The 15,973-nt window shown below is 48.1% G+C and overlaps 1 protein-coding gene across 1 annotated transcript in view; it reads left to right on the forward strand.

The window, feature by feature from the left end:
* Positions 1–635: 635 nt before the first annotated feature.
* The window catches only part of LOC309566529 (zinc finger protein 281-like), a 71,328-nt gene continuing 55,990 nt past the window's right edge, over positions 636–15,973 (forward strand). The window contains exon 1 of the mRNA XM_082271702.1: positions 636–1,201. Coding sequence (XP_082127828.1) covers positions 887–1,201 — 315 coding nt within the window. The 5' untranslated portion in view covers positions 636–886. The remainder of the gene's footprint in view (positions 1,202–15,973) is intronic.

Here is a 15,973-nt window from a genome sequence, read left to right on the forward strand (position 1 = left end):
TGTTTGAAAAACATGATAAAAATGTCATTTGGGTAGTGTAGCATGACTGCGCAATTGTCATTCAAAGTGCGACAGCGCTGAAAGCCGAGAATTGGCCTGGCCATGAAGTGCCCAGCAGGTAAGCCGTTAATTTGTACAAAAAGCATAAAAAACACGACGCTTCAGCACTACCAGTTGCGAATGGGGCCTAGCGACCCATAATACATAAAAGAAGCATACAATAAACATAATGATAAAACATGGAAACACAATGTGGTTGTTAGAGCCTATTAATACAATGATGAAGGTGTTCGTTTTTATTATACAGCCCATTCCACCCTATCATATCGCTCTCTTCCTCGGGTGACCTCTATAACGGTCGCAGCCCCCCGCTCCTCCCGCACAAAGCACGCCAACCTGCAGCAAAACAATGCAAAGGCCGAGCGCCCAGACACAACACAATCGGAAGCCCAGCGGCCCCGCACTGCGCATGCACCCCGGCCAGCGCCAAGCTTCGTAGCTGCTCGCGAGAGCTGGGTTCGCGCAGGCGCAGTGGGCGGTGCCGGAGCGCAGGACATGCGTAGCTGGCGCCGTACGCGGCCCGCGCATGCCCAGTGAGCGGCTGTGTGGTGTGCGCGCTTGCGCAGTGCGGCTCCTCAGCAGCTTCTATTGTGGACCTTTCGGGCGTCGTGTGTTTTTGTGCGGGCCGGCGGTCCATGACGGTATTGTGCGGGCCCCCGGTGGGCGGAGGCTTGGCGGTCGTGTGAAGGATGTGTGTGAAGACTTAGTGCGGTGCTCCGCTCCCGGTTTACCCCAGCAGCCGCCTCTCTCCGTTCGCTTCACCTTCACGGAGAGGGCCCCCCCCTTACCCAACCTGTCCCCCCCCCTCCTTCCCTCCCCGCCGGCCATGGAGCCGACCTTTCCCCCCAGCATGCTGATGTTCAGCCACCTCCCGCCCGTCACTACCTTCGCCCGCCTGGGCTCCGACCTGCTGCCCCCTCCTCCGCCGCCCCCCATCCTACCGAGTCCCGGAGACATGATCCTAAAGAAGGAGCCCGGATCCCCGCCGAACCACGACTTCCTGCACGGCCTGGGCGCCATCAAACAGGAGAAGATCGGGGAGCGCGACCCCTACCAGTACTACGGGGACAGGCCGGCTGAGATCCTGGAGGTGACGGTGGGGGGCCCCGGGCTCATCCCAGAGCTAGGCTTCAACCGAGAGGTGAGATCCTTACACCACAGACACATACCCTTTGTGTGCCCACTGCCAGGGCTCCTTTTGTGTCCCCTGTAGGGAGATTTCCCTCACTTCCTGTCCAGGGAATGCAACAGGAAGTAAGGGGAGTCACAAGAGCAGGTACCCCCCCATTGGAAGATGTTCTGGAGACCACTGTACCATTTGTTTTTCTCCTGGGGCACAGGGTTATTTCTAATAGGCATGGAGTCCGCTTTACAAAATGTAACCATCTGTGTCCCCATTGAGGGGATTTTCCCATTTACTTCCTGTCCAGGGCATGCAACAGGAAGTAAGAGGTGTCAGAAGAGCAGGTACCAACCATAGGAAGATGTTCTGGAGACCACTGTACCATTTGGGGTTTTCCTAGGGCACAGGGTTCTTTCTATAAGGCATGGAGTCCACTTTACAAAATGTAACTGTGTCCCCATTGAGGAGATTTTCCCATTTACTTCCTGTCCAGGGAATGCAACTGGAAGTAAGGGAAGTCACAAGAGCAGACACCCCCCATAGGAAGATGTTCTGGAGACCACTGTACCATTTAGGTTTTTCCTGGGGCGCAGGGTCCTTTCTCATTCTATAAGGCTTGCAGTCCACTTTACAAAATGTAATCGTGTCCCCATTGAGGACATTTTCCCATTTATGTCCCGTCCGGAGGATGCAACGGTAAGTAAGGGGAGTCACAAGAGCAGGTACCCCCTATAGGAAGATGTTCTGGTGACCTCTGTATGATTTGGGTTTTTCCTGGGGCACAGGGTTCTTTCTCTTTCTATTAGGCATGCAGTCCACTTTACAAAATGGAACCATCTGTGTCCCCGTTAAGGAGATTTTCCTATTTATCTCCTGTCCAGGGCATGCAACAGGAAGTAAGGGGAGTCACAAGAGCAGGTTTCCTCAATTGGAAGATGTTCAGGTGACCACTGTACAATTTAGGTTTTTCCTGTGGCCTATGGTTGACTTTCTTCCTAAAGGGGATGCAGACTGCTTTACGTTTGCGTCCTCGTTGGGGAGATTTCCCCTGACTTCCTGTTCAGGGAGTGCAAAAGGAAGTAAGGGTGCAACAGGAAGTAAGGGGAGTCACAAGAGCAGCTTCCCCCAATTGGAAGATGTTCTGGAGACCAATGTACCATATGGGTTTTTCCTGGGGCACAGGGTCCTTTCTATAAGGCATGGAGTCCGCTTTACAAAATGTAACCATCTGTGTCCCCATTTAGATTTTCCCATTTATGTCCTGTCCGGGGGATGCAACGGGAAGTAAGGGGAGTCACAAGAGCAGGTACCCCCATTGGAAGATGTTCTGGTGACCACTGTACAATTCGGGTTTTTCCTGGGGCTTACAGTTGACACTCTTCCTAAAGGGGATGCAGACTGCTTTACATTTGCATCCCCGTTGGGGAGATTTCCCCTCCCTTCCTGTCCAAGGAATGTAACGGAGTGAGAGGAGTCACCAGAACAAATGTCCCTTGTGGGATATTTCCCTTGATCTTGTGACAACTGTACAATGCAGGAGACAGTGGGCCACAGGGTGACTCTCTTCCTAGAGGGGATGCAGACCGCTTTGCGTAATATAACCATCTGTGTCTCTGTTGGGAATAATGTCCCCTCATTCCTGTATAGGAAGTCACCAGAACAGGTGTTCTCTCTTCCTATAGAGAATGTGCACTGCTTTACAAAATAGTATCCTCTGTGTTCCATTTGGAATGATATCACTTCCTGTCCAGAGAGTGCAACAGGAAGTAGGTAGTGTCACCAGAACAGGTGTCCCCAATGGGAAATGTCTCTTGATCTGGTGGCAACTGTACGGCTAGGGAGACAATGGGCCACAGGGGGACTCTCTCCCTCTAGAGGGGACACAGATTGTCCCCATTAGGGAGATCTCTCCTCACTTCCTGTCCAGGGGATGCAGCAGGAACAAAGGGAAGAATATGTAGAAAATGTCTTCCCAGCTTTTATACTGGTGAGCATTGTAAGTTTTTTTTTATTTTTTACTGGGGGACAGGGTGACACTCTTCCTAGAAGGGACACAGAGTTCTTTAGAAAACATGACCACCTGTATCCCCAATGGGGAGATTTTCTCCACTTCCTGTATGTAACAGGAAGTGAGGGGAAGACGGTTGTCACGTGAACAGTTGTAAGATTTCTCTTCAGCTCTTGTTCTGGAGACTGCTGTAAGGTCCTGTTCAGGATTTTCAATGGGCCATAGGGTAACTTCCTAGAGGAGATATAGACTGCTTTGCAAAATGTGACCATCTGTGTCCCCGTTGGGGACATTTCCCCTCGCTTCCTGTCCAGGGGATGCAACAGGAAGTGAGGGGAAGACGGTTGTCACAAGAATCTCTTCAGCTCTTGTTCTGGTGACTCCAGTAAGGTCCTGTTCAGGATTTTCATAGCACAATTTCATACATAGGACTAGAGAAAATGGGGAGCCCTATACACGTTGTCACCCAGAAGAAGCTCCTGCTCCTCTTTGGATGACAATCTTCACCGTATTTTAAAGGTGTGTTTTCAGTTGCTGCAAAATCGCACCGTGTTTGTGATGCCAACTAGAATGAATGGCACCAAAACGTGTGTGTCATGTTCTGCAGCGATTCCATCCGCAAATGAAAGATCTGAATGAGGCCTGCAAAGATTTCTCTTAACCTGGTGACAGCTGTACAATTCTGTTTTTTCCTGGGGCACAGGGTGACTCTATTCCTAGAGGGACATGGACTGCCTTACAAAATGTGACCAGGTTCTAATGTTTTCCTAAAGTGAATAGAGATGGAGCAGTGTTAGATCCCCGCTCACCATTTGTAAAGCTGACTGTCATCGCTTCTGGGGGGGGGCTTGTGATTGGCTGGGCTCAGAACCATTCTACACACTTCAGATGTTCATTGATCATAAAGGTACCAGGATGTTGGTGTTCACAGGTGGCACCATGAGTAAGGCAGAGGGATGTGCTCTGTTGTCTTATCTTTGGTGTGGTGTCTGTGGATATTGTACAGACCTGAGGCCAACTGTGAACTTGAACAGAAGGTGCGTTCATAGCATGGTGCAAGGACACTGCGTCACAGAATGTGTGTTCAGTTCTATGGTGGTGGGAGAGTGCTGTAGTACAGGATATATGTGTTCATTGCATGGTGAAGGGAGAGTGCCAAAGTGCAGGGCATGGGTTCCATTGTATGTTGGGAGAATGCTGTACCACAGGGCATGGGTTCCATTGTATGTTGGGAGAATTCTGTACCCCAGGGCATGGGTTCCATTGTATGTTGGGAGAATTTCGTAGCACAGGGCATGGGTTCCATTGTATGTTGGGAGAATTCTGTAGCACAGGGCATGGGTATCCATTGTATGTTGGGAGAATGCTGTACCACAGGGCATGGGTTCCATTGTATGTTGGGAGAATGCTGTACCACAGGGCATGGGTTCCATTGTATGTTGGGAGAATGCTGTACCACAAGGCATGGGTTCTATTGTATGTTGGGAGAATTCTGTAGCACAGGGCATGGGTATCCATTGTATGTTGGGAGAATGCTGTACCACAGGGCATGGGTATCCATTGTATGTTGGGAGAATTCTGTACCACAGGGCATGGGTATCCATTGTATGTTGGGAGAATGCTGTAGCACAGGGCATGGGTTCCATTGTATGTTGGGAGAATGCTGTACCACAGGGCATGGGTTCCATTGTATGTTGGGAGAATGCTGTACCACAGGGCATGGGTTCCATTGTATGTTGGGAGAATGCTGTACCACAGGGCATGGGTTCCATTGTATGTTGGGAGAATGCTGTACCACAGGGCATGGGTTCCATTGTATGTTGGGAGAATTCTGTAGCACAGGGCATGGGTATCCATTGTATGTTGGGAGAATGCTGTACCACAGGGCATGGGTATCCATTGTATGTTGGGAGAATGCTGTACCCCAGGGCATGGGTATCCATTGTATGTTGGGAGAATGCTGTACCCCAGGGCATGGGTTCCATTGTATGTTGGGAGAATTCTGTAGCACAGGGCATGGGTTCCATTGTATGTTGGGAGAATGCTGTACCCCAGGGCATGGGTTCCATTGTATGTTGGGAGAATTCTGTAGCACAGGGCATGGGTATCCATTGTATGTTGGGAGAATGCTGTACCACAGGGCATGGGTATCCATTGTATGTTGGGAGAATGCTGTACCACAGGGCATGGGTTCCATTGTATGTTGGGAGAATGCTGTACCCCAGGGCATGGGTATCCATTGTATGTTGGGAGAATGCTGTACCACAGGGCATGGGTTCAATTGTATGTTGGGAGAATGATGTACCACAGGGCATGGGTTCCATTGTATGTTGGGAGAATTCTGTAGCACAGGGCATGGGTTCCATTGTATGTTGGGAGAATGCTGTACCACAGGGCATGGGTTCCATTGTATGTTGGGAGAATTCTGTAGCACAGGGCATGGGTATCCATTGTATGTTGGGAGAATGCTGTACCACAGGGCATGGGTATCCATTGTATGTTGGGAGAATGCTGTACCCCAGGGCATGGGTATCCATTGTATGTTGGGAGCATGCTGTACCACAGGGCATGGGTTCAATTGTATGTTGGGAGAATGCTGTACCACAGGGCATGGGTTCAATTGTATGTTGGAAGAATGCTGTACCACAGGGCATGGGTTCAATTGTATGTTGGGAGAATGCTGTACCACAGGGCATGGGTTCCATTGTATGTTGGGAGAATGCTGTACCACAGGGCATGGGTTCCATTGTATGTTGGGAGAATGCTGTACCACAGGGCATGGGTATCCATTGTATGTTGGGAGAATGCTGTACCACAGGGCATGGGTTCCATTGTATGTTGGGAGAATGCTGTACCACAGGGCATGGGTTCCATTGTATGCTGGGGAATGCTTTACCACAGGGCATGGTATCCATTGTATGTTGGGAGAATTCTGTAGCAGAGGGCATGGGTTCCATTGTATGTTGGGAGAATTCTGTACCCCAAGGCATGGTATCCATTGTATGTTGGGAGAATGCTGTACCACAGGGCATGGTATCCATTGTATGTTGGGAGAATTCTGTAGCAGAGGGCATGGGTTCCATTGTATGTTGGGAGAATTCTGTAGCACAGGGCATGGGTTCCATTGTATGTTGGGAGAATGCTGTACAACATGGCATGGGTTCCATTGTATGTTGGGAGAATTCTGTACCACAGGGCATGGGTTCCATTGTATGTTGGGAGAATGCTGTACCACAGGGCATGGGTTCCATTGTATGTTGGGAGAATGCTGTACCACAGGGCATGGGTTCCATTGTATGTTGGGAGAATGCTGTACCACAGGGCATGGGTTCCATTGTATGCTGGGGGAATGCTGTACCACAGGGCATGGGTTCCATTGTATGTTGGGAGAATGCTGTACCCCTGGGCATGGGTTCCATTGTATGTTGGGATAATACTGTACCACAGGGCATGGTATTCATTGTATGTTGGGAGAATGCTGTACCACAGGGCATGGTATCCATTGTATGTTGGGAGAATGCTGCACCACAGGGCATGGTATCCATTGTATGTTGGGAGAATGCTGTACCACGGGGCATGGGTTTCATTGTATGTTGGGAGAATTTCGTAGCACAGGGCATGGTATCCATTGTATGTTGGGAGAATGCTGTACCACAGGGCATGGTATCCATTGTATGTTGGGAGAATGCTGTACCCCAGGGCATGGGTTCCATTGTATGTTGGGAGAATGCTGTACCACAGGGCATGGGTTCCATTGTATGATGGGAGAATGCTGTACCACAGGGCATGGGTTCCATTGTATGATGGGAGAATGCTGTACCACAGGGCATGGGTTCCATTGTTTGATGGGAGAATGCTGTATCCCAGGGCATGGTATTCATTGTATGTTGGGAGAATGCTGTACCACAGGGCATGGGTTCCATTGTATGTTGGGAGAATGCTGTATCCCAGGGCATGGTATTCATTGTATGTTGGGAGAATTTCGTAGCACAGGGCATGGGTTCCATTGTATGTTGGGAGAATTTCGTAGCACAGGGCATGGGTTCCATTGTATGTTGGGAGAATGCTATACCACAGGGCATGGTATCCATTGTATGTTGGGAGAATGCTGTACCCCAAGGCATGGTATCCATTGTATGTTGGGAGAATTTCGTAGCACAGGGCATGGGTTCCATTGTATTTTGGGAGAATGCTGTCCCACAGGGCATGGGTTCCATTGTATGTTGGGAGAATGCTGTACCCAGGGCATGGGTTCCATTGTATGTTGGGAGAATGCTGTACCCCAGGGCATGGGTTCCATTGTATGTTGGGAGAATGCTGTACCCCAGGGCATGGGTTCCATTGTATGTTGGGAGAATTCTGTACCCCAGGGCATGGGTTCCATTGTATGTTGGGAGAATGCTCTACCCCGGGGCATGGGTTCCATTGTATGTTGGGAGAATGCTGTACCACGGGGCATGGGTTCCATTGTATGTTGGGAGAATACTGTACCACGGGGCATGGGTTCCATTGTATGTTGGGAGAATACTGTACCACGGGGCATGGGTTCCATTGTATGTTGGGAGTATACTGTACCCCAGGGCATGGGTTCCATTGTATGTTGGGAGAATACTGTACCCCAGGGCATGGGTTCCATTGTATGATGGGAGAATGCTGTACCACAGGGCAAGGGTTCCATTGTATGTTGGGAGAATACTGTAGCACAGGGCATGGGTATCCATTGTATGTTGGGAGAATGCTGTACCCCAGGGCATGGGTATCCATTGTATGTTGGGAGAATGCTGTACCACAGGGCATGGGTTCCATTGTATGTTGGGAGACTGCTGTACCCCAGGGCATGGGTTCCATTGTATGTTGGGAGAATGCTGCACCACAGGGCATGGTATCCATTGTATGTTGGGAGAATGCTGTACCACAGGGCATGGGTTTCATTGTATGTTGGGAGAATTTCGTAGCACAGGGCATGGTATCCATTGTATGTTGGGAGAATTTCGTAGCACAGGGCATGGGTATCCATTGTATGTTGGGAGAATGCTGTACCACAGGGCATGGGGTTCCATTGTATGTTGGGAGAATGCTGTACCACAGGGCATGGTATCCATTTTATGTTGGGAGAATGCTGTACCACAGGGCATGGTATCCATTTTATGTTGGGAGAATTCTGTAGCACAGGGCATGGTATCCATTGTATGTTGGGAAAATGCTGTAGCACAAGATTTGTGTTCATTGCATGGTTAAAGAATGGCATAGCATAGGGCATGAATTAACTACTTGCCTTCTGTGCACTTAAACCCCCTTCCCATCCAGACCAATTTTTAGCTTTCAGCGCTCTCACACTTTGAATGACAATTGAGCGGTCATGCTACACTGTACCCATATAAAATTTTTTATCATTTTTTTCACACAAATAGAGCTTTCTTTTGGTGGTATTTAATCATCTCTGGGTTTTTTATTTTTTACAAAAAAAAGAAAAAAGACAGAAAATTTTGAAAAAAAAATAGTTTTTCTTATTTTTTGCGAGTAAATTTTGAAAATAAATTTTTCTCCTTCACTGATGTGCGCTGATGAGGCGGCACTTATGGGCACTGCTGAGGTGGCACTTATGGGCACTGCTGAGGTGGCACTTATGGGCACTGCTGAGGTGGCACTTATGGGCACTGATGAGGTGGCACTGATGAGGAGGTACTAATATGCCGCACTGCTGGGCACTGAGAGGTGGCACTGCTGGGCACTGAGAGGTGGCACTGCTGGGCACTGAGAGGTGGCACTGCTGGGCAGCACTGACTGGCAGCACTATGGGCACTGATTTTGTGCACTGATGGGGGGCACTGATGGTGGGCACTGTGGGCATTGAAGGTGTGTTTGGTGTACCTCTAGTAATCAGGGCACTGGTGATCGGTGCCCTGATTACTTTTTTCTGTGTCCCCGGTGCTGTGCAGCTCTCCCTCCTTCCTCACACGCAGGCTCTGTGTGAGGAGGAAGCGCCGGCGATGAGAGATGATCTCATATGTTTACATATGAGATCATCTCTCATTGGACGGCTTGATCACGTGGTGAATGGCCGCTGTGATTAGCCATTCACCACGATCTGTGATCGGCTGTGTCCAAGGGACACGGCCGACACAGATTCTCCCCGATGAGCGCTTGCGGGAGCGCGGGGGGCGTGTCACTGGGAGGCCTTTTAAAAACGGCCTCCCGAAATTTCGAGTCCGCGCTGCAGCGGTATATAGGCTGTAGCGCGGATGGCAGGAGGTTAATTGCATGGTGTTGGGAGAATGCCAAAGCACAGGACATGGACTTGTATATTAGGAGAAAGCTGTAGCGCAGAGAATAAGTTCAATTGTATAGTATTATAGGGGAATGCTGTAACACAGGGCATGGGTTCATTGCATGGTAGTGGGAGAATTCCATAGTACAGGGTATGGGTTCATTGCCTGTTGGGAGAATGCTGTAGTACAGGATATGGATTCATTGCACGGTGGTGGGAGAATGCTGCAGCACAAGGTATAGGTTTATTAGATGCTGGGAGAATGCAATAGCATGGGATGTGGGTTTATTACATGGTGTTGGGAGAATGCTATAGCACAAGGCAATGGGTTCCATTGTATGTTAGGAGAATGTTGTAGCACAGAATATGGGTTCATTGCATGGTGGTAGGAGAATGATATAGCACAGGACATGGGCTCATTGTGTATGGTGAGAGAGTGTCGTGGCATAAGGCATGAGTTCAGTTGCATGGTGGAAGAATGCCCATAGCAATGGACGTGGATCCCATAGTATGTCTGGAGGATGCTGTAGCAGGGGATATGGGTTCATTTTTAAAAACATTGCAAAATTCCCAGCTCACTTGCCAGCCAGCCTGCAACAAACCGAATTGTCCTGTCTTAACAGTTCATGGTAAAACGGAGGGGTTTATTTTCCACAACAATGCATAAGCTGCGGAACGCCAACACAGCACCCCAGTGTACTGCAGTCCTCGCTCTAATTTTGAGAGTTTCCTGAGTTTGAGCACATATATAATAATGGACAGGTATGCTTGGAGGGAGCCCGTTCCGTTTATCAGTTCAGTCACGTCAAAATGTGTCTGTTTTTCGTCCGTCCAATGCAAAAACGGATGCAAAACGGATCGTTTGTCCGTTTACATCCGTTTTTCCTCTGATCCGGTTTTGACGGATGAAAAATAGGGCATTCACCCGTTCCAAAAAACGGACATTGACGGAAGCGGATGAAAACGGATGATCTGTTGTCATCCTTTTTTACATAGAGATGCATTGATATCCGTTTTTCATCCATCAACGGATGGATGAAAAAGGGACAAACGGACCGTATGTCACCTGGACACCCAGCAATAGCACAATGGCAGTGAAGGTGTCTAGTGCGTCCCCTCACCAGTGCTCCTTCCATTCTTTGTGAACCAACTCAGGAGTATCTCAGATTTATAGCATTCGGACTGCAGCACACTGGGGTGTATTTTGGATGTGTGCAAACTAAACCCCTTGGTTTTAAAGCAGAGTTCCAGCCTGTATTAAAAAAATTAAGTCAGCAGCTACAAATACTGTAGCTGCTGACTTTTAATATAAGAACACTTACCTGTCCTAGTATCCCGCGATGTCTGCAACCCTAGCTGATCCGTCCATCAGCTTCGGTGCAGGAGCCGGCATCCTTACTATGGGAAACAGGAAGTGAAGCCTTGTGGCTTCACAGCCTGTTTCTTATTGCACGCACGTGATTCGCGCTGCACTTTCTGAATGGTCCTGCTGTCTTCTAGGACCTGTGTGTCTTCCAGAGGGGGGCGTAAATGACGTAGGCCGCCGCGAGTACATATTTTTGACAGGTATTTTTCTGCTCCCTCCAAAAGGTGCCAAATGTGGCACTGGAGGGGAGGAGGAAGCAGATAAGTGAAGCTTCCACTTTTGGGAGGAATTTTCACGTTAGCGGGAACTGTTGGATAAGGTCAATTCAGTTTGTTGCTGGCTGGTAAGTGTGATGGGAATTTTTGTTTGCTGCTTTTTGTTCACCCTTCCATGTGTTCTTTGCTGCAAAGGCCAGTAATAGGTTGGGGTGGTTGCCATTTGTTTGTACTATAGGTTCAGTTGCATGGTGGTAGGAGGATGCCATAGCACAGGACATGGGTTCTATTGTATGTTGAGAGAATGCTGTAACACAGGGCATGGGTTCATTGCACTGTGGGAGAATGCTGTAATATAGAGCATGGGTTCATTGTATGGTGGAAGAATGCCATAGCAAATGGCATGGCTTCATTGTATTGTGGGAGAATGCCATAGCACAGGGCATTGCATCATATTGTGGGAGGATGCCATAGCACAGGGCATGGCTTAATTGTATTGTGGGAGAATGCCCTAGCACAGGGCATGGCTTAATTGTATTGTGGGAGGATGCCCTAGCACAGGGCATGGCTTCATTGTATTGTGGGAGGATGCCTTAGCTCATGGCATGGCTTCAATGTATTGTGGGAGAATGCTATAGCTTATGGCTTCATTGTGTTGTGGGAGGAGCCCTAGCACAGGGCATGGATGCGTTTTGTGAGAGGATGCCCTAGCATAGGGCATGGATTCATTGTGTTGTGGGAGGATGCCCTAGCACAGGGCATGGATTCATTGTGTTGTGGGGGGATGAGCCTAGCACAGGGCATGGATTCATTGTTTTGTGGGAGGATGCCCTAGCACAGGGCATGGATTCATTGTGTTGTGGGTGGATGCTCTAGCACAGGGCATGGATTCATTGTTTTGTGGGAGGATGCCCTAGCACAGGGCATGGATTCATTGTATTGTGGGAGGATGCCCTAGCACAGGGCATGGATTCATTGTGCTGTGGGAGGATGTTCTAGCACAGGGCATGGATTCATTGTATGGTGGGAGGATGTCCTAGCACAGGGCATGGATTCATTGTGCTGTGGGAGGATGCCCTAGCACAGGGCATGGATTCATTGTGCTGTGGGAGGATGCCCTAGCACAGGGCATGGATTCATTGTATTGTGGGAGGATGCCCTAGCACAGGGCATGGATTCATTGTATTGTGGGAGGATGCCCTAGCACAGGGCATGGATTCATTGTATTGTGGGAGGATGCCCTAGCACAGGGCATGGATTCATTGTATTGTGGGAGGATGCCCTAGCACAGGGCATGGATTCATTGTGTGGTGGGAGGATGCCCTAGCACAGGGCATGAATGCGTTTTATTGTGGGAGGATGCCCTAGCATAGGGCATGGATTCATTGTGTTGTGGGAGGATGCCCTAGCACAGGGCATGGATTCATTGTGTTGTGGGAGGATGCCCTAGCACAGGGCATGGATGCGTTTTATTGTGGGAGGATGCCCTAGCACAAGGCATGGATTCATTGTGTTGTGGGAGGATGCCCTAGCACAGGGCATGGATTCATTGTATTGTGGGAGGATGCCCTAGCACAGGGCATGGATTCATTGTATTGTGGGAGGATGCCCTAGCACAGGGCATGGATTCATTGTATTGTGGGAGGATGCCCTAGCACAGGGCATGGATTCATTGTATTGTGGGAGGATGCCCTAGCACAGGGCATGGATTCATTGTATTGTGGGAGGATGCCCTAGCACAGGGCATGGATTCATTGTATTGTGGGAGGATGCCCTAGCACACGACACAGGTTCATTGTATTGTGTGAGAATGGCATGGCACAGGGCATGGCTTCAGTTGCATGCATGGTAGGTGAACGCCATCGTGCGGGCTGTAGGTTGATATGGTGGGCATGCATCGTAGCACAGGGCAAAGGTTCACTGCATTGTGAACGAATGCCACAATACTGGATATGGGTTTATCACTCTGAGGGCAAATGTTGGCGTACACAGGTGCTTGGAGTCAGTAAAGAGATGTACAGTATATCCGCACAGCATTTAGTGCTGACCTCATGTGTCTCTAACCAACAAGGGTTTGCTCACACCAGTGTGCAGTTATGCCATTTTCTGTGATTCAGCACGGGTTTTCAGTCATTCCAGGCAGTTAAGAACGGAGTTTGATTGCATGTTGTGTGACTTAAGACCAGACAGTAAACAATAGAGATGATGCATAGTTGGCATTTGGCAACTCTAGAATTTAGGATTAGCCCTGTGTATAGTTTACCAAGTATACAATCTTTTGATTTGTGTTGTGGGTGTAATCTTAAGCCTCGTCCGACTTTTGTCCAAGTTGTGTTTTGTTGGTTGGAATGTGCTCTAGACTGCACACAAATTTTCTCGCCTGACAAAATTCTACTTCAGAAGTGATGTCATGTGTTGGATTGCTTTCTTTGTGGTGTTTCTTCTCTGAGCATGCCCAGTCTTGCTCATTAGATTTTTCCCTGTCGAAATCTGTACTGACTGCACGAAAATCGGCCGTGTTTTGACGGCGGACAAAAATTTTATAGCCTGCACACCAGATTTTTTTCGGCCGAAAAGTTGGAGTCGGTTGTCGGAAGCATCATACTAACAAGCCGAAAATCGGCCGATCGGACGAAAATTCCCTGCCGAATATCGGCGCGTGTGTACGGGGCTTTAGAATGCTCAGCATGAGAGCCCATTGAGACCAAGGGGGAAATTTACTGGTGCAGCTGTGCATAGTGACCAATCTGCTTCTAACTTCAGCTTGTTCAATTAAGCTTTTACAATAAGACCCTTTTCATGTCCGCTGACACACGCCGCCATCCAATTCAATCCTGTCTGCCAAAAACAGACAAATGAGGGACCTATTCCCTCATCCGTCTGGCAGATTGGATGGAAACACAGGCGGTCCATTTAATTGCCCCCAAAAAGCCTAGAAGCGGATTGGTTGCTATGCACTGCTGCACCAAATTCTGTGTGCACCAGTTTTAGTACATCTCCCCCAAAAAGTGCTTGCAAGCCTTGACATTGGTGCCACAAAGATGACTATCTAGGATATCTGGCATCAGTCAGTGTATAGAACTGAGCTGAATTATATAGGGTACTGACTGGTCCCATTCACACAGTGTGCAGTGCCTGGGGCGAGTGTAGTCACCTCTGTCCTAGCACACTTGGTTCCATTTGTTTATTTCCTTGAATCCTAATATGTATGTGTGTATGGGAAAACGTGTTATTATTGGAACGTGCAGGATAATGGGAGAAAGGCATATGGTGGTAATATCAAAACAATAGAAAAGGTTGATGTCTGGGTCTTATGCTAAGTCCTTGGGAGCTCTGACTTCCCATTCCATGTAAAGAATAAATGGTGACTGAATAATTGAGTTTCAAAATGATCCCGTTTAAACTAAATTGGTGCTGGACTTATGCTTCATTGGACCGTATGGTGTTAGTCCATGCATTCAAATTGTTGGTGTTTATACCATGCACAAAGTCATAGGATATACCCCTTCAACTTGTCTTTTGCCTGACTTTAAAGAGGAGGTAAACCCTCCTCTGACACTTTTCCCTATAGGTAAGCCTATGATAAGGCTTACCTATAGGTACTGCAAATATCTCCTAAACATGTACCGTTTAGGAGATATTTACCTTACATGCAGCCAGTGACGTCACTGGAGCATAAGCTCTGAAGGAAAGGCCGCTGGTGCCGTTCCTTCAAAGCCCCGTGCCGTGACCGTCGGCTCGCGTGTGCGGGAGTGACGTCACCGCGGCTCCGGCCAATCGGATGGCAGGATGCCGCGATCCCGGAAGACGGGCAACTGGACATGTTGTCTGTCATAGAGGTGAGCGGGCGGCACGGCGGGGGCTCATTCTAAGGTATTTCATAATGAGCTAGTATGCGATGCATACTAGCTCATTATGTGTTTCTCTTTCAGCTTGTAAAAAAAAAAAAAAAAAAATGTAACTGAGTTTACAACCTCTTTAAGCCTCTGACCAGAATAGAGATGACATAGGGTTTAGTTAAATGTGGGGCGCATTCATTGCTTATAGGGGTTTGTAGTTGAAATGGGACAGAAAGGAAAGAGGACCCTGCCCTAATAGCGTGTGGAAATGGATTTGGGTAAACTGACAATTGAATTCTGTAAAGCTTGTTCCATGTTTTGCGTCTCAGATATTTCCACGTTCCTGGACACTTGGTGGTTGGTGGTGTGAAATGAATGACCAATGGTGTTTCTTTAACCACTTAAGCCCCAGCCCTATTTCGGACACTTTTTGTTTACAAGTTAAAAGCAGTATTTTTTCCTAGAAAACTACTTAGAACCCCCAAACATTATATATATTTTTTAGCAAAGACTCTAGAGAATAAAATGTCGGTCATTGCAAAATTTTTTTGTCACGCGGTATTTGCGCAGCGCTCTTTAAAACGCCATTTTTTTGGAAAAAATTTGAAAAATCACATTTCACTGCATTTAAAAAATACTAAACAGTAAAGTTAGCCCATTTTTTTTGTATATTGTGAAAGATGATGTCACGCCGAGTAAATAGATACCCAACATGTTACAGTTTAAAATTGCGCGCCACCCCCCCCCCCCCCGTGGGATGGCGACAAACTACGGTCAATAGAGATCTCAATCGGCGACGCTTTAAATTTATTTAACGGTTACCAGTTTAGAGTTAGAGTGTAGCTCTTTTTTTTTAATTATTGCCCACGCTCTGGCAATCGCGGCGATACCTCACATGTGTGGTTTGAACAGCGATTTCATTTGCGGCTCGACTTGCGTATACGCTTTTGTTTGTCCGCGAGCTAACGGTGACGGGGGCAGCTAAATTTTTTTTTTTCCTATTTATTTTTTCTTTTTTTTAAACTTTATTACAGGTTTTTTAAAAAAAAAATCTGATCACTTTTATTGCTGTCACAAGCAATGTAAACATCCCT

Source organism: Pelophylax lessonae (assembly GCF_965119305.1).
Source record: "Pelophylax lessonae genome assembly, chromosome: 11".
Lineage (NCBI taxonomy): Eukaryota > Metazoa > Chordata > Amphibia > Anura > Ranidae > Pelophylax > Pelophylax lessonae.